Raw genomic sequence first — 20,107 nt, 5'->3', positions numbered from 1 at the left:
AATTAATAAAATCCCAGGTGAATATTCCGTTTTTAGTGAGGACTCCAAGGTTGTTACATCCTTCCTTTGCCACCTGTGTCCCTGAGCTGCACTTTCTCTATCACTGTCTCTCTCTATTCCTTTCTTTGTCCCATTCACATTTCTTTCCATGTTGTCCTTGGCTTGAGCCTTCTAATGGATCAAGACTAGAGTGCCCTTTTTTGGATATATTTAAAAGGTTTCCAGCCTGCAAAGAAACTCTTGTTGTTGTTTCCATTTGGTATGTGGGTCAAAAAATAATAGCTATTATGGCCATGGCAAGGATGAAATCTTTAAGTCCCCAAAAACATCAGACCAGGAAACTGGAATAACGTTCTTATCCATTCATATTCAAGCCCCTGCTATGGCCCTCATTGTGCAATGCTTACCTTCATTCCTGCAACTGATTTCTGCCCTGCTTCTCTAATTCTTTCATGTGCTGAGGATAATATTGATGTCAATGAGTTTCAGTCTTTCTCTGAATATTCATTCATTCAACAAATAATTACCAAACACCCACTATCTCCATCTGAGGCACTGAAAGACATATGAGGTCTCTGTCTTCCTGGAACTTACCATCTACTGGGAGAGATAGATGACAAATAAACATACAGATATACTGTCAGTTGGTGTAAATTCTGTGAAGTCAGAAAGTGGAACAAGGTGATAAAGAGTGATGGGGTTGCTACTTTAGAGAGGATGGTGTGGCAGATGCTTTGAGCCTTGCCAATGTCTCTTCAGCATTCACTTCAACACTCAGAAGGCTGCTTTTCATGAATCCCCAAAACTCTCTGCCTAAGGGTGATATTTTTTTCCCTCTGGCAATGGGAGAATGCTTGGCCCACACGCAGGGCAAGCAGGAAGTGTTAGATATTTAATGACCCTGGGAGCAGCCCTGGAGCAGTGGCAGATGCCCTCCTCTGCAGTCAAGATAACTCTGAAGTGTGTTCTACACTATCTCCCAGAGTTCCTCAGCAGGACTAAGTCACAGCTGCCCACACGGTGGCTGCTTGATAGCACACCTTTCTTAGATCCTTTCCCTTTTCCCTCTCAGTTCCCCACTCCTCTGCTTGTGTTACTTGGGTTCATCTCTCTTATAGACTACTTGTACTCGAATCCTTGTCTCAGGGTCTACTTCTGGGGGGATTCAAACTAAGATAGTAGTTAGGCAAGGCATCTCTGCAAAGGTGACAATTGAGCAGGCTCCTGATCCAGTGAAGGGGTGAGCTGTGTGAAAATGTGTGGTAAGAGATTTCCAAGCACAGAGAACAGCAAGTGCAGAGACTCCAAGGTCGGATCTTGTTTGAATGTTTGAGAAACAGCAAAGTCAGAATGCAGGAACAGAAGCAGTGAGGCAAAGGGCATTAGAACAGGTCTTACTTTCCTCATTTCACAGTTACAATATCTCCTTTAATCCTTTCTTTTCCTCCAATATGCTCACTTCTCATTTCTCTGATGGCTCATTTTCTGAGAATTCTGTCATATATACGTGTGTGTGTGTGTATATGTATATATACATAAAATGGTTAGGATTACAGCCATGGGCCTGTTCCTTTAAAAAGGAAAAAATATATATATATACATATACACACACACACACACACCACACACACACACACACATATATATATATATACACACATACATACCATTCTTAATTTCACTCTATTTGACTGTACCTTTTTTTTTCTTTTTTGAGACAGGGTCTCACTGTGTCACCCAGGCTACAGTGCAGTGGCATGATCATAGCTCACTGCAGCCTTGACCTCCTGGGCCTGAGCAGTCCTCCTGCCTTAGCCTCCTGAGTAGCTGGAACTACAGGTATATGCCATCACCCCTGGCTAATTTTTGTATTTTTTTTTTTAGAGAGATGGTTTTTTTTCACCATGTTGCCAGGGCTGGTCTCGAACTCCTGGGCTCAAATGATCTAAATGTCTCGGCCTCCAAAAGGGTTAGGATTACAGCCATGGGCCTGTTCCTTTAAAAAGGAAAAAAAATGTGAGGCAGAAAGTCTGAAGTGGAACCACTAATTGTTGCAGGGGAGCCAAGGGACTGTTCATGACCCCGCTTACAGAAGCCCCCTCCAGGGGAAAGCAGCAGGCTCTCTGCATTGTCATTGCCGCCCCCTCTCCTTGCCAAATTTAAGAAAGATGAGAGGCCTCTTTTCTCCTGCTCCATGGTCATCCTCCTATCACTAACACCTTCTCCTGAGAACTCACCTTGGGCCAAGCTTCATTCCATGTGCTTGGCCTTCATCATCTCTGATGTTCACACCACTGTGAAAACCAAATAATACCTACATCTAGCTGAGGAACACAACCTCTATCCATCTAGTTTACCCTCCTGTGGCAGATGAGGTGCTTCCCTTCACGCCTTTGGCTCCACCTGAGACAGCCTGGCAGCATTTTCTAAGGCCATAGAGCACTCACCATGCATTCTAGGCCCTGCCGAGGCAGCTACTTTGATCTGGAACCAGAGACTCCAGATCATAGAGAATGTGGAGTTCTCTTTAGGCAGCTGGCATGAGCTCAGCACAGATGCCTCCCAAAGCAGGACTGCTTTGCTGACTCCTGGGAGGTTTATTATCAAAACTCCCTGCCCTGACCCATATCCTGCCTCTCTCCATTTGTGCTTCTGACTGGAGCTACCGTGTAACCGACAGCAGAGTCTATTAGTGCTTCATTCTGCTCACAGTTCCTCTTGGAGGAGTTGGCTTCTAAAAATTATTTAGCAATCAGTGAGCCCTAAGATGGTAAATATTAAAGCCTGAAAGGCAGGCCAGAGAGTCTGAGCTTTATTGGCAGAAGTAATCTGTAATCTGTATGGGGAGTCCTCAATGAGTCCCTCAACATCTCTAGGATTTAGGTTGCTCTCAGGCTAGAAGCAATAACAAATAGTTTTCAGGGCTCCCTTTTGCTCCTTTCTAATTATCCTTAGTGTTTACCAAATTTCCATTCCACATCTGTATTTCCCAGCTTTCTTGGCAGTTTGATGGGGGCCAAATGACTGAGTGTTGGCTAATGGGATGCAGGCAGAAGTGATGTACACCACTTCTAGGCTAGATCCTTAACAAAACTTCGCAAGAGGCTTGGTTCTCTCTTTTCCCCTGCTGCTTGGAGGATATGTGTTCTAGACTTACACCAGACTTTGTGTAAGGAAGGAAGAGAACTTTTATTGTGTTAAAACACTGAACTTAGTTGGTTTATCTGTTATCATAGCATAGCATAGCATAGCCTATGGTGACTAATCCAGTTTTTTATCCTACCTGTTCATTCATTCATTCAATCATTCATTCATTCATCCAGTTGCTCACTCATACTTTCAGCTTTCATTCATTCACTTGGTATTAACTGTTTACTGTATGCTGGTACTAGTACTTTTGCACAGATAAACCCTGTGGTCATTCCCCAGAGGAGCTGGATATCCAGGTGATGAAATGGATATGGGAACAGAGAAGATATTAAGAGTGTGATAAGTTTGTACTAGGTGCATAACACCATGTTGTATACAGAGAAATAAACACTGAGAGGCCTTTCCCTACTCAGTCCTAGCTCCATTCTTTATCAAACTTGTTTCAGCTAGGCAGTACTTACCACTGCATACTGCACCATTCTGAAAGAGTTGCATTTACCTCTACCCTCTCCTTTCACCAATCCATCATTCCAAATCATTTTCCTTAGTACCATTTCTGCAGGCCATGCCCCTGATTGGAAATAATATAGGGGTTTTTCATTTCCTACATAAGATCTAAACTCCTTAATTTGGCATTGATCTGGCTCCAGGGTATCTTTCTGTAATTGCTTTCCACTTCTTCTTTACCCAAATCTTCCACTATAACCAGATGGGGATAATCCATATTCAACAACCCACACCATTGGGAATCCCATCCCTCATGTCTTTTCTCCCACCATTCTTTCCCCAGGACTCCTCTCTTTGTCTAGCCAATCTCTTCTCTTCAAAGTCCTACTTCAAGTGATAGGTTTGGTCTGTCTGCCTACTCTAGCCTGCAATACTGATATGTTTAACAACTTAGATGAAATGGAAACTTCCTTGAAAAACCTAGCAAGAGACACAGGAGAAATAGAAAATACACATAATCCTGTAAATTCTAAAGAAATGGAATTCTTAATAAAAACCACAAGGAAAATTCTAGGTCCAGATGGCTTCATCAGTGAATTCCATCAAACATTTAGGGAAGAAATAATACCTATTTACGTAAATTCTAGAAAATGGGGGAGGAGAGAACACTTCCCAACTCATTGTATGAAGTCTGTATAATCCTAATATGGAAACCTGATGACAGGCATCTCTGAAAAATCTATAGCTAATATGATACTTAATGGTGAAACATTGAATGATTTCTCTTAAGATTGGGAAGAATTTTTTTTAAAAACACTCTCACCAGTGTAATAAGACAAAAAGATAGGAAAAGAAGAATACTGGCATTATTTAGACAACATGATTGTGTAGGTTAAAAATCCTATGGAATCTACAAAACACTGCTAGAACTAAAAAGTGAATTTAGAAAAGTCACTGGATACAACAAGGTCAATATATAAAAATTAATTGCATTTATATGTATTTATATATACACATATAAATATAATTGATTGTATATTGATTTATATATTGATTATTGTATATAAACTGGTAATGAAAAATTAGAGAATTAAATAAAAAGAAATTCCACTTAGGTCATCTTGACAATATACCATTGCAAAGTGGACGGTGGTGCTTGGTTAATTCAAAAGCATAAACAAATTTTTAAAGGGAGAGGATAAATTCCTTTGAACATACTGAATAACCAGAGAGAACTTATTTGAGACAGTCTTGCTCTGTCGCCCAGGCTGTAGTGCAGTGGTGCAATCTCCGCTCACCACAACCTCCACCTCCTGGGTTCAAGCAATTCTCCTGCCTCAGCCTCCTGAGTAACTGAGACTACAGGTGTGCACCGCCATGCCCTGCTAATTTTATTGTATTTTTAGTAGAGTCGGGGTTTCACCATGTTGGCTAGGTTGGTCTTGATCTTCTGACCCTATGATCCACCCACCCTGGCCTCCCAAAGTGCTGGGATTACAGGCATGAGCCACTGTGCCTGACCTCTAATACTTCTTTCAACAAAACTGAAGGAAGACCTAGTTCAGTTGTTAGCTGATAGAATAAAAACATTTTGATGCTAAAGAATGATGTAATTTAACATAATTCAGAAAGAGCTAAGAGAACTGAATAATAATTGCTTTAATAAAAAAATATCAAATACAAGGGAGAGACAAATCTAACAGAAAATATGCAAGTCCTCTACACTAAAATCTGCAAACTTTGCTAAGAGAAATTAAAGAAGACCTATATGATCAAAAGCTATACCATATCCAGGGACTGGAATGTCAAAATGCATTGTCAAAAATGTCCATCCTCTCCAAATCTATCTATACATTCAAATGAATGCCAATCAAAATCATACCATGCTTTTTTGAAGAAATTGACAAGCTGATTCTAAAACATATATGAAAATGCACAGGTTCTAGAATAGCTAAAACAATCCTGACAGAGAACAAAATTGGAGGATTTTTACTATCTGATTTGAAGATTTACTATAAATCTACAGAGGTCAAGACAGTGTCGTTTTGGCAAGAAAGCAGACATATAGATCAATGACGCAGCCCAGAGAATTCAGAAGCAGACCCACACATATACAGTTGAACTGATTATTTGAAAAAGGCATTCTCACATGTACAACCCCAGCTCTTTGGGAGGCCAAGGCAGGTGGATTACAAGGTTAAGAGATCGAGACCATCCTGGTCAACATGGTGAAACCCTGTCTCTACTAAAACTACAAAAAATTAGCCGGGCATGGTGGTGCATGCCTGTAGTCCCAGCTACTTGGGAGGCTGAGGCAGGAGAATTGCTTGAACCCAGGAGGCGGAGGTTGCAGTGAGTCGAGATTGCGCCATTGCACACCAGCCTGGGTAACAAGAGTGAAACTCTGTCTCAAAAAAAAAAAAAAAAAAAAAGAAAAGAAAAGAAAACGGCATTAAGTCAATTCCATGGGATAAAGGAGTTTTCTGGTTTTCTTTTTAGAAATAGTTCTGGAACAACTAAATACACATATGGTGGAAAATGAATTTTGACCCTACCTTACTCCATACACAACCAGTAATTAGAAGGACCATAGACCTAAACATAAAAACTAGAACCATAAAACTCCTAGAAGAAAATGTATGAAATAACATTCATGAACCTGAGGGATGCAGATTGTTCTGACAGTACCCCAAAGAGGATAGCCATAAAAGAAAACACTGATAAATTGGACTTTGTCAAAATTAAAAATGTCTGCTCATCAAGAGAACACCATTAAAAAACCGGCAAGGTAAGGACTGGAAGTAAATATTTGCAATACATATATTTAACAAAGAACTTTTACTCAGTATATATAAAGAGCTACTACAAATCAAAAGTATCTTTTTATTAAAAGACAAAATAATTTAAAATGTGAAAAAGTCTTAGACACTTCACAAGATATATGAATGTCTAGTAAGCACATGAAAAGGTGTTCGACATTATTTGTCATCAAAGAAATGCAAATTAAAACCACAATGAGATACCATTTTATATCCACTAGGATGGCTCCTGACATACCAAGTATTGATGAGGATGCAGAACAACTAGAACTCTGATACATTGGTGATGAGAGTGCAAAATGATACAACAATTTTTGAAGAATCTCTGCCAGTTTCTTATGAAACTAAAGATACGTTTTCCCTTAAACTAAGCAATCTCACTCCCAGATATTTACCACAAAGAAACGAAAAATGTAAATCCACAAATATCTGTACAAGAATATTGGTAGAAGGTTTACTCATAATAGCCCCAAACTGGAAAAAGCCCAACTAATTCAATGAATAAAGTATGGCATATTCTTACAATGGATTACTACTTAGCAATAAAAAAAGAATAAACTACTGATACATACAACAGCATGGATAAATTTCAATAATATGCTGAATGAAAGAGGCTGGACTTTTTTTTAAACTCATACTTATGACTTTATAGAATCTAATCTATATTATAGAAATCAGAATAATGGTTGCCAAAAGGTGTGGGAGAGTGACTGGAAAGGAGTACTAAAGACATTTTGGGATGATGGTAATGCATTATATCTTGTTTTGGGAGGTTGTTAGACAGATGTATATGTTAAAGCTCATTGAACTTAACACTTGAGACTTATGCATAACTCAACTGTATGTAAATTATATCTCACTTAACAAAAAACATTACTCCTTCCACCTCCCAAAAAATGACATGTTGGATGCTACTGTGTTGTATCATTACTTATTATTTCCATGCATAGTTGTCCATTTTAAACCTTCTTAGATTCCTCAAGCAGAGCCTGCACTAGGGACTCCACATTTGTTGAATTAATAAATGAATGAGCAATAATCAGACAGAGCAAAAAAATCAAAATATAACATCGTACCAATTTCTACTATTTCTATTTTCCTGGGAGTCAACACCATTGCAAACACAGGTCCCTATTCCCAATGAAAAATAATAATCCAATATCTAAGACATTTTGCTTTTATTTATGATAAAAGAGGAGGCAAGGAAATAAGAGAAAGCTTTTTGTCTCCTAGATTTTGAGGTAACACCACATTATTATTACTATATTTCTTAACTCTTGTGAGATAGGCCAAAAGACATCTGATGAATCACCTTTTCATTCATAAAACCCTGCTTATATCTTTCATCACTTTTATCCTGCTAGAATAATAGCAGAGAAACAGTACTTGATGGGCCTGCATTTTCAGACACTATTGGAAAGGTCTAGATAAGAGTGCTGAACCACCTATTAGTATTCTGCATGCAAACCCTTCTCTATAACCCAGAGTCATCCGTATCCTGGCAACCCTCAAAATTTCATTCTCATTGAATTGCTAGATCTTTATCAAAATATAATTATAGCCTTAATTTGAAAGATAAATTTTGATTGCCAGTGCCATGCCTAAAGGAAGAAATAATCAGGTGGGAGAGCACTTAGGCGCAGTTGTTAACCATATAATCAATGTCATGAATCATCCATCCCCTAAAAAATCACAAAACACAACTTTGGGGGACGTTGTGAGGGGTAGAGTGAGGAGGGGAAAATCCTTGAGATATCAGACTTACTCATGACTCTGGTACATTATGTTTGCTTAACTTCTCATGCTGTCACTTAAGTGCTTGTCATGTCTTCCCAACTGGAAGTTTGGGGAAGACCCAAGCTCCACATCCCACTTCTGCGTGTACCCACAGTGGCCCAGCATGTAGTAGGAAATAGCCCAGTCTATAGGCCATCCATCACTTGACCTCCAGGTAAAGTTCCCTGGAAGTAAGCTTTGAGACAGAAATTGGCGGGTGGGAAGCATATCAGGAAATGTTCTCTGGGGCAACACCTGTGGAGGAAATGGATTAAGCACAGATAGGCAGAGCAAGAAATTGGACTGGGAGAGTCACAACAAAGGCTCAGCCCATCCCATGGGAAGCTCTACAGCTGGGATGACCCTGTAGAATTGTCCTGAGTTGAAGCAAGGTGGCTGGGCCTTTAGACTACTGTATCAACCAGTCATCAGATGAGTGCTGCCCTTGGAAGGGGTATGACCTTAGGTGAGGTGACTTTCTTCAGGGAAGGACAATTCCCAAAGAGGGATGCAGCTGTGAGCTGTCAGCCACCGCACCCAGTCCTGGTGAATGAGTGCTTTGGGAATAAGTGCTTGAGTCCTGATGAAGAGGGGCAGACAGTGAATCAAAGTAGCCACCGCACCCTTACTGACTACAGTGACTCAGAAGCCTAGGGAAAATGATCTGAAATGGACTCCCCATGAATTGAACCCAACAGCCCATTTCTGCAGGAGAGCAGCTGTATCTCCTGAGGCATCCAGGGGCTCCTATTTTGCATGCTAAATCCCCTTAGAATGTGTGACTTGCCGGGGAAGAGTAAATGGAGATTAGAAATATTCCTGTCTTCAGGAGGGGAACATCATACACTGGGGCCTGTCAGGGGTGGGGTGGGGGGGCAAGGGGAGGGATAGCATTAGGAGAAATACCTAATGCATGCGGTGCTTAAAACTTAGATAATGGGTTGATAGGTGCAGCAAATCACCATGGCACATGTATGCCTATGTAACAAACCTGCATGTTCTGCACATGTATCCCAGAACTTAAAGTATAATAAAAAGAAAAAATAAATATTCCTATCATCTCATCCAATTGGTATGCCTTTTCAGAAACTATCCTTAGTTTATGTCTGTGGATAGGTATTGATACCTTTTAAAAAATGGAAACCTTTAAGACAGTATGGCAGGGGCAAGAGAGCAGAAGTCACACTTCTGTTCCCCTTCTCTTTGGGCAGTCACATCTACAGCCTCGATGGTTCCATAGGGCATAAGTGATTTGTTAGTTTCAGGATGGAGAAAGAATCAAGCATATATTAAGGTAATAGTCTTGCTCCATTGGAGTAAAAGGAATTGATTTTATTTAACCTACATTTTAATGTACAGTCAACTCCTCCTGAGATCTTTGGGAATCCTCAAATTTGTAAATATAGAAGCTTCAGACTTTACCTTTGTGGATGTCTATTTCCATGTCTCCTAGTATTTATGCCCTTGGTTAATTCCCTTACCTGGGGCTTGGGCTGGGCCTGTCACTTCCCTCATTCTGTTGGTAAAACAAGACACAGGCCCAGCCTAAGAAGATCTGGAAGCTCCTGCCTTTGCATCCTTGGGGACTCTGAGCTGTCAGGTAAGAAATGCAGTTACTCTGCTGGAGAGATCACATGGAGAGGCCACTTGGAAAGACTACGTGGAGAGGGAGAATCCCTGAGACTACCCAGAAAGATTCATAAGCACAGCCCAACCCAGTGACCCAGCTGAACCTTGCCCACAGGTGACATACCATCTGACCAACCACCAGCAAGACTAGCAGAGCTGTCCAGTTGAGCTCATCCCAGATTTCAGAATTTTGAAGCAATAGATTGGCTTTTATCTTAAGCTGGTAAATTTTGGGGTGGTTTCTCCTGCAACAACAGATAAACAACCCCCAAAAGCAGTTTCCTCCAGAGTTAAGTGACTATGCTGGCCTTGCCCACCCCTACCAAGTTAACTGCCTCTTAATCTTGCACCTAAGATTATGGTTAACCATGGTTGCTTTTCTCAAAGAAACAGACTTTTTTATTACTTCACAATGGTTATGGACTACACAATGGTGTCTATTCCAAAAATCTCGAAAATAAAAAAAAGCTTCATTGGGCTGTTGGAGCTGGAGGTTGGAAACTGAGCTTCTTTACTAGCTAAGTATCCCTTTACTAGCTCAACCCTGTGTATCCATTTCATATTCTTGAGGCTGAAAGACATGCCTGAGCAAATTTATAAATGACTCCCTGTCATGGATCTTGAAGGTCACTCACTTAAAAAGGAAATTAAGAATGTCCCAATTGGACATCCCAGAGAGGGCTGGAGAAGGAGTCTACCAGATCAGAGAGGTAGTGTAGTAAAATAATCCAGGATTGGATTCTAGAGCCATAGTGCCCAGGATCAAATCCCAAATCTGTCACTTGTTTGCCATAAAAACTTGAGCAAGTTATTTAGCCTCTCTGTGCCTCAGTTTCCTCATCTGTAAAATGGGGATACTAACCTCTACCTCCTAGGGCTATTGTGAGGATTAGGAGCGCTATATATGTGTAGGGCATAAATTAGTGCCTGATTATAAGTGATTATACAGTAAGAACCAGAAGAAAATCATACATGGATTTTAAATCATATGAAGTCATTTTTAGTGACTACACATTATGAAAGCATGTCAGCTTTCAGAAATGATATCCCATACAACTGTTTTCATAAGAGGGCAGGGTCAGCATAGCATGGTCGAAGGAGCACTGAGCCAAGAGAAGGGGATCTAGGTGTGATTTTAGCCCTGCTATAAACCAGCTGTGTTTTATAAAGCAAGTTATCTATAAATTGAGGAAAACTATAATGACCTTGCCTACAGAGGTTGGACCAGATGGTCCCTGTAGGAGCCTTTTATGTTTCTACATCTTTATAAAATCCCTTTGAGACAGGAAAGAGGAGGTAGAATTACCACCATTTTTAAGATGGAGATGTGTATTTGGCTATATGACTTGTTCAGAGCCAAACTACAATCTCAAAGTAGAGCTTAAAAAGGGCCCCTCCACAACAGAGAGTGTATTGCCATAGCACACTCTGCACACAGACTACACTTCCCAGTCCCCTTGCAGTCAGATGTGGCCATGTGATTGAGTTCTGGCCATGGAATGTGGGTGGGAGTGAGAGGTGCTGCTTCCAGGACAATCTTCCATGTTCTTGTTTTCCCTTCTGGTTGGATGCAGAAGACCTATCAGGGGCTTCAAGGCCCTAGGGAATGGTCGACTTATAAGAAGAGACTAGGTTCCTTATCATTGCAAGCCAAAACTCAGATTTGACATTGCATAAGAAATAAACTGCTATTGTGTTAAACCCTGAAATTTGGGGCTTACCTGTTGTGGTGTTTATCCTTCCCTGACCAATATGCTCACTGTGAATCTCTAGTCAATTGCTGGGTCAGGTTCTGATCTTCAAGAAGCAGCAGCCCCTTTCTATTTTAGACCAAGGGATCATTGACATCTTATTTGCTACATGTCGAGCCAAGCCAATGATATTCTTATGAAACTGAAATCTCAACCCATGGCCTTCCTATATCTACTCTTTTAAGCTGGCCAAACTTGGCAACTGTTGTACTGGGTCCTTATGCTACATTTCATCATCATTAATCCTTTGCCTTCCATGGGAAACACAGAGATGGTGGAAATTTTAAAGATAAACTAGTAACTGTGTGGAAGTCTCTACTAGAAGACTAGAGGAATAACGGATATCTTGAAGGGGCTGTTTCCTGGTCTCTTGCTTCCCCCTAGTCAAGATCTCTTTTAATATTTGCCCAGTGATTATGGTTATGACATGCAGAAAATAAAGGTAAAAATTTTAAATCAAAATTCATTTTGAAAGAGAGAAGAAAATCACCTGGTAGATTCCATCTTGAAAAGAGAACGCTTGCCCTTACATTCCCTTGCCATTTAGTTCATTTATTTCAGTGGAGAAAAAATAGGCATTTACATTTTTCAGCAATTGCCAATGCATTCTTGCCAAAACAAAAAAAATCCTATCATCCAACCAAATCAAGAACAGAGGGGGCCTTTTTTCTTCAAGCTGCACTTTGCCGCCATTGCCTTGAAAGAAAAGTGAACATAGAAGAAATGAAGGCTTTTGAAAATAAATAATGAGGGAGGCCTAGCAGGCTGGCAGAATCTAGGACCCACAGGAGAAGACCTGGGGTTCCTGCTTCTGCTGCAATCACTTTGAAGTCCTCAGCCCCTTCCTATCTCCATTCTAGGTGGCCTCTTCACCATCACCTAGAGGTGCCCCCCTTCAGACAGGCTGGGGCCACCCTCTTGCAGACCAGGAAGAGGGTGTACCAGGAAGAGGTGACTGGAAAGGAAGGAGAAGCAGCCAGCTGCTTTCCACACAGTAGGAAGTTGGCATGGTTTAAATGCCACCTGGCCCCTTTGGTCCGTCTGTATTCTGGAGTGAACTCTGTTGTGAGGGAGTTGCTTGTTGGCTTTAAAGCACAGAGGAGGAAGAGGAAGCCCCGTACATATGGCTAAATCCATCCAGAGGATGAAAAGCCAGGGATGAATATCCATGGCTGGGGGGTGAGAAAGGGACCCCTGTCCAGGCTCCCATCCTCCAGTCTTGCAGCCCAGTGGCTTTGGGACTCATCCAGGAATGGATGAGGCTTCTCAGAGCTGCTGCCCTTCTCACATGGACCAGCACCCAGAATCCCTGCCTTGCCTTGAGACCTGCAGTTGAGTTGCTCTGAAGGATGTGTGGACCTGTCTGGAGGTCCAAGTTTGGCCCACCCTCAGGAAGCTGGGAAGGGAGACCCCACCCTTCTAATAGTGGGGTCAAGCCAAGCTGTACCTCCAACCACAGGGCTATTTTTAGATGCTGTTATTTTTGCCTTGCTCACAAGCAGCTGTGAAAAACAAACTGGTGACCAAGAGGCAAGAAGCTGCAAAATAAAAACCTCATAAAACAAGAGCTCCAAAACTCCGGAGCATACCACGCTATGGCAAAACACTGTGCACCATCATGGCGGGGCCTGCTGAGTCTCCCCCTCAGGGAGGTGAGGGAGGGTGTTGCTCTTTCACTGCCCACACATTCCTGGCCTAGCATGCCCTGAGCAAGTCCAGCTTTGGCTCACTGTCCCTGCAATGGCTAGTGGGTCAGACTGCCCCACTCATACACACAGATGGTGACCCCAGGGGACAGGTGTGCCAGGGGAGTGGGGGCGATAGGGTTAACACTGCCACAAAAGGAAAAGCTCCAGCTCACTCCCCTCTCTTCCAGCTCAACCTAACAGTCCATTTGCTTTACAGCATCACAGCTTCTTAACAGTGAAACCCCCGCACAGGCAAAATGTCATCCAACAGCAAGTGGCAGGGCAGGAAAACAGGAGAGGGCACCAAGCGGGATCCCCGACTTCTCCCAGCCCTTAGGACCCCCAAAAGGCCAATCAGGGCGCCCTTCCACTCGCAGCGCCACCGAGTCCTCATTCCTCCTGCAGGAAACCTAACACCAGACACTGCAGCCCCTGCAGACCCCTCCACCCAACGGGTAGGGGGCTGGGTGGCAGCGTGGAAAAGTGCCGCCCCGCCCCAGAACCCGGGATCGGGGGTAGGGAGGAGGCGGCAAACTTCAAAGCTGCAGCTGCAATATGCTTTAAAAAATAATAATTAAAAAAAAAAAACCCTGAAAGCCAGTGCTGTTCCCTTCGCCCCTCCGAGCTATGCGCGGTCCACCTTGACCGTCAGCTCACCCTCGCTCAGCTCTGCCAAGGGGACCCAGCTCTCAGACCTCGGCCAAGGGGGATCGCCTCTCTCGGCTAGCGCGCGCGGTTGGGCTGCGCCTCGAGCCTCCCCCGACCCCCAAGTTCACCTAGCACCCAGAGGTGCAAAAAATTAGTTTAAAATGATGTCGCTTGCCCATACCCCCTCCCCCCAGGCTGGTCCCATCTCACACACCCGCGTGGCCTGGGCTGCGAGTCGCGGAGCATCCCGGAGGGTTGCGGTGGGGCGCCACGCCGAGGCTAGCCTCCCCAGGCGCCCGCTCAGGCTCAGGCTCGGCCCTGGGCAGCCCGCCCGTGCATCGTTCCCCTGGTGCAGAAATCCTACCGCCCGTGCGCCCTGGGCGCGCCGCCGGGCCCCGCGCCGGCTCCCCGGGAATGCGGCCGTCAGGTGAGGTAGGCATGCGTGCCGGCTCCGCAGCGAAGCAGCAGCTGGCTGGGGCTCTGGGCTCAGAATCTGCCTCTTCTCCCTCTCCCCGCAAAAAAAAAGAGGCCTCTCGGGGACTTTCCAGCGCGTTGTTGCGTTAGGACTGCATTCCCCTTTCCTTTTCCCTTTTATCTTAGTTTCTCCTTCAGATGCAAAAAGAGAGATCGCAGGAGTCCATGCCCAGCTCCAGCCTAACTCAGTCCACAGGCAGAGAATTATGAATGGATGCTGCCTTCTGATGAGGAAGTCGACTGGGGAGGTCTCTGCGCACGGCGCGCTCCATCAAAGCAGGGGCATTGGCCCCTCCACTGCTTCAATGCTGCAGGCTGAGACACCTAATTGACCACTGGGAAATCAGGTGCCTGGAGACCTGGGCGGGACGTAGCCCTGGGGCCACGCTGGGATCAAGCGCCTTGCCGGTGTAGACAGCTTCGATTTACAGCTCAGTGAATGGAGAGGACTGCGGCAGCCAAACCTCCCGGGCAGCAAGGCACGGCTGCACCAACGCTCCGTGGACAGCTGCCTGGCTCCGCGAGCATCTCCCAGCTCCACCGGGCTAAAGGGAACCTGCTAAAAATAATCTGTCCCCTGCCGCCAGCCGCAGTGAGCTGCAGGACTCAGCCCCCAGCTCCAAACTCGCTGGCTTACGGGAGCCGGCCACAAAGCCCGGCCTGTGAGCTTGGACAAGCCGGAGGCTGCGGAGGATCCCGGATTCGGATTTCTTGTACCTGTGTGTTTCCTTCTCTCGTAGTGCGACCGCTGGGGCTGCGCGTTATCCATGCCCAGAGTGGCGGCGGACTCCGCACATCACCAACAGGCTGGACCGACCGCAGCTGCTCAGCACCGCACCCCCGTGGCTCTCTTCTCACCTCCCTTATCCCTGGTCTATGGCCAACAGCAGAGGAAGGAATCAGAAACGCCGACCACGCCAACCCCTCCAGCCCAGGCAAGAGGGTGGACAGAGACTGGCATAGAGCATGTGCCCACATAGAACTAGAGCACCCGAAAAATGTGACATTGCGTCCCCTCCCCTCATTCATCTCCGGACGCTGAAACCTCACATCCTAGACACATTTCACCCTGCCCAGGCTGAAAAACACTGCAAGGACAATGCCTTTGCAGCCATGTATTAATCTCCAGGGAGCAGTGATTTACTAAACCAGATCTGAGGTTGAACCAGTGTGAAAAACCATGGTAGTGTGTGCCCCTAGCTTAAGTTGTTAGGCTCTCTGTATAGCAACCTAATGCAGAAGGCAGAGAGTCATTTAGGGCCGTTTCGAAGACAACACTTATGGGATATATCCTAACACCATGCATAACAAGAAGAAACCCAGTGAATGAAATTATCCAAAGATGACTTGTGGGATGTTGCTTTTGGTAATATGTCTTTGAAACCCGTTTAGGTAAAACTTGACTATTTTCTGAGTGGGTTGCCCATTTTCAACTAAGGATGTTTAAGCGCTGGGCAGGTTTGCATGTGTGGGCAATACTATATCTACGAGGCCTGTAACTTCTCTAGAATTCACACTTGTGAAACACTCTACTTGCCAAGGTCATAAGAAATCTTGGGGTTTGCCTGTGTGTGAAATAAAGAATATTTCCTAATTGGCATTACTATGAATTAATGATTGTGTTCACATGAAGTGTCACCTCAAACCCAAGTCAGTGTGGGTTGGCTGTTCTCCGCTAGCTTCCTTGGAGGGCTGCTAGCTGCCAGCAAGGATAGAGAATTTGGCAGGAGTCCCTCTGGAAGACAGAGTGTGGCTGGGACAGGAAGGATGAGGTGGGAGGAGATGGCATGGCCACTCCCCCAGTGAAGGTGAGAAGATGGCCGTGCACCTCAAAGTTTAAGGGATGGGTGACTAAAGGAAAATGTCATCAGAGAGAAAGAGAGTGATTACTCAGAGAAGCAGGAGAACAGGATGGAAGGGGGAAGAGCCCCATCTCAGAAACGGGGATGGACGAAAGAGTTTTAAGAAGGCAAGGTGATTTATAATGTCAAATGTCACCAAGGGGTCAGTGGGAGAAGTTCTGCATGCCAAGGGCAGACCTAGACCCCTGAGGCTTTGGGAAGGCATGATGGATTGGCTACTGATGGGAGATGTGATGTGGATGGGAATACCAGTCAGAGCTTCTCAAAGGTAAAGAGAGGTCCTTGCCTTAGCCTTGCTCCTCAAAGGACCAGCAGCCCCTGGGGACTTGGTAAAGATGCACCTCCTCAGGCCTGCTAAATCAGACTCTGGAGTGAGGCCTGGCCATTTGTGTGTTAACAAGCTCTCAGACCAACTTCAAACAGGAGGCCTCCCCATGTATGGACTCAAACCTCTCAGGTCTTGACATAAGAATTTACATTAGGGTGAGCAAAATGGCTGCCCTTGACAGCAATCCCTGGCAAGTACATGGGTAGCTAGCAGCCAAGCCACTAATCATGCAGCCCAGGGAAATGAACTGCATTGCTCAGGGTTTTCAGGGCTGCTCTATCACATGAGAGCTTTGACAATAAGGTCTGCAAAACTTCACAAAGCAATGAAAATGGCCATGTCTTTTCTCCTTTGTATTGATCTTTACAGTAATGAGGTGGCTGTTAACAGTGATGGCAAAAATAATGATATAACTAGATTGCTTAAATTTGAATGAGATCTTAGCAAGTCCAATGGCAGAGAGGAAAAAGCAAAAAACAACAACAAAAAAAACACACACATAGGCCTTGTACCCAGAAATATCTGTGTTTGAATTCTAGCTCCTCCAGTTCTTAACAAATGTGGCCTTCAGAAAATTATTTGGCGTCTCTGAATCTTTAATCTTCTCTGAATCATTTCCTCATTTGTAAAATGAAAATAAGAATATCTAATTTATAGCATTTTTTTCTGGGGTCCCCCTATCCTCTGTATGGTAGTTAGGGTACCTGATGCTTCCTATGGCTCCAAGTTTCAAATAGAAGCCCTTACTGAGTATCTCTTAGATGTCAGGTACTGTGCTGGGTGCTTGTGGGGATACAGCAGAGTCTGGGCCCAGTTGGAGCTGACGTTCTAAGGGCTGAGTTTACAGCCCAGTCCATATAGGTATCCCATCTTTCTGATATATATTTTTAATTATTTAATTGATACATAATAATACATATTTTTGGCATACAGTATGATATTTCAATACATGTGTACAATGTGAAATGACCAAAATAGGGTAATTAGCAAATCAATCACCTAAAACATTTATCATTTCTTTGTGTTGGAAACATTTAACATCCTCTATTCTAGTTATTTCAAAATACACAATAAATTCTTATCAACTACAGTCACCCGACAGTGCTATATATCCCTAGAACTTATCCCACCTATCTAGCTGTAATTTTTTTAACTCATTAACCAAACTCTCCTTATCCCCACACCACCATCCCCAGCCTCTGATAACCACTATTCTACTCTATGCTTCTATGTGATCAACTTTTTTAGCTCTCACATATGAGTGAGAACATGCCATGTTTGTCTTTCTGTGCTTAGCTTATTTCAGTTAACATAATGTCCTCCAGTTTCATCCATGTTGCTGCAAATTATAGGATTTTATTATTTTTTATGGCTGAATATTATTCCATTGTGTATATAAGCCACATGTTCTTTATCCATTCATCTGTTAATGAACACAGGTTGACTTCATATCTTGGCTATTGCAAATTAGTGCTGCAATAAACATGGGAGTGCAGATGTCTCTTTGACATATTGATGTTTTTACTGAAAGCCAAGGGTACCAGGTCTCACAGACAATTGCAAACGTGTTCTTCTTTAGAACAGTGATGATCTATAGCAGGGATCAACAAACTTTTTCTGTAAAGGGCCAGGTAGAAAGTATTTTAGGCTTTGCTGGCTCTGTAGTCTCTGTTGCAACTAGTCTACTCTGCTGTTGTAGCTCAAAAGCAGCCATAGATGGTGCATATATGGATGGATGTGGCTGTGTTCCAATGGAACTTTCTTCACAAAAATAGAGAGTGGGTTGGACTTGGCCCCTGGGCCATAATTTGCCAAACTCTGATCTACAGTGAGGCTCAGGAAATAACTATTTCCTTTAACTGGTATTGCTAGGAAATGGTAAAGTCTACATAGGTAATTTTCCATATAACTAAAGTTTATCCAACCAAGAACAATTTTCTGAAGCCCCTTATTGTTCTGAAGCATATTTTATACTTTCCCTGGAAGAAACTGACTAGTTGATTGTTCACCAAACTGTCTCCTTCTTTCTCCTACAGCTAAACTACATTTCCCAGCCTCACTTGCAGTTAGGTGCAGCCCTGTAACTGAGTCCTGGCCAATGAAATGTGGGCAGAAGTTACCTGTGCCTCCAGCCTTAGCACATAAAACCTCTTACCTATTCCCACACACACTTTCTTGTCTTCCCTACTGGCTGAACACAGAGATTCTATGGGGTGGTGGATTCCCAAGGTGGGAGGGACCCAGGTACCCATCTACATGCTGACCAGCACTAAACTGCAAGGAAAGTGAGAGGTAAGCCACTGAAATATTAGGGTTTTATTACTAGAATTAGGCTGCCTTGAGTAATTCACTTTCCTATCTTTTTAGTCAGATGCTACAACACACAATTTAATGTTTTCTGATTAATTAGGGTCTTTATTAAGAAATCTTATTATTGGTTTCTACAATAACACATTTCTAAGACTCCTTTTTGGATTTCCATGTTCTTCCCTTGGTATTTAGTTCTCCACTATCATTCCTTTCTCAACCTTCTTTTAGCTCCTTTCCCCAGAGTTTAAGCCTCCAGTGAGCTGGGGATAACAGATACCCATCGCTGGGAAACATCTGTCCATTAAAGAAGATTTACCAATTCTCTGGCAAGAGCCAAAACGATATAGTCTGTGGGATTGCTGACAATTATTTGTAGCCTTGGGAAACTCTTTTCACTTACTTCCAGGTTTGGTGCTATATTCATGAAAGCTGAAGTTACTGGAAGCTCAGCAGCTCTGAAAAAAGTGGAGGTATTTCTGTATTATTGACTTTACAAATTTTGAAAGCTTTCATTCTTCTACTAGCCATCTTGGGAGAGTCCATAATACAGATTCCAGTTCTGTCCTTCAACATGAATGGACCGTTCAACTGTCAAAATACTGTTACTTCCTGATTTTGTACAGATAGATTTTAGCTGTTATATGCTCCAAATCTCCATTTTAAATTCACCTTTTCTGTTAAGTATTATGTTGATATAAACAGATCTTAATTGACTCCTATTTTACAGGAGCTGGAAGAATTGACTCCAAAAGGCTAAATAGTTTTAAATCAGTTCAAGAGGTGGTATATTACCTTTATGCCTCAGACAATTTACCAAGAAAATACAGGTGTACTTTAGATCTGGTCTTTGGATTATTCTGATAGATGGGAATGTGGTTCTTTCCCAGCATGAGGTGGGACACAGGAGAGGAACTCGTGGGGCTGGATCAAAGGGAGAAAGGTTGGAGGAAGCCAATGGAGCCCAAATACTTCGACAGTCTGATTTTACTTATTTGTTGAAAAAACTAAGATGATCAAATTTAAATGATCCTCTTGGCCTATTTCTTCATCTATAAAATAGGGAGGGTAGAGATGATGAGTAAAATTTTCTCTATATCTTCCATTGTGTAAGTCAATTTTTCTATGAGACTTGGATCCAAAAATACCTTCTAAAATGATTTCTGATCATCAGTACTTATTTCTTCCTCCTGTTTCTGCTGAGCATCCAGAATTGGCCATTCTACCC

General features: G+C 43.3%; 1 protein-coding gene across 5 annotated transcripts in view; it reads right to left on the bottom strand.

Annotated features, from left to right (window-relative positions):
• Positions 1-20,107, bottom strand: part of NHS (NHS actin remodeling regulator) — a 368,567-nt gene that overhangs the window by 68,748 nt on the left and 279,712 nt on the right. Inside the window, exon 1 of one of the 5 annotated variants that reach the window (XM_035288874.3) lies at positions 14,123-15,186. The exons of the other annotated variants lie outside the window; for them this stretch is intronic. Within the exon in view, the coding sequence (XP_035144765.1) occupies positions 14,123-14,348 (226 nt within the window). The 5' untranslated portion in view covers positions 14,349-15,186. Of the gene's footprint in view, positions 1-14,122; positions 15,187-20,107 lie in introns of those variants that run through there. 5 annotated transcript variants of the gene reach the window in all.

Source organism: Callithrix jacchus, chromosome X (assembly GCF_049354715.1).
Source record: "Callithrix jacchus isolate 240 chromosome X, calJac240_pri, whole genome shotgun sequence".
Classification (NCBI taxonomy): Eukaryota; Metazoa; Chordata; class Mammalia; order Primates; family Cebidae; genus Callithrix; species Callithrix jacchus.
Note: the sequence above shows the minus strand (reverse complement) of the source record. Positions and strands in the feature narration are given on the sequence as shown.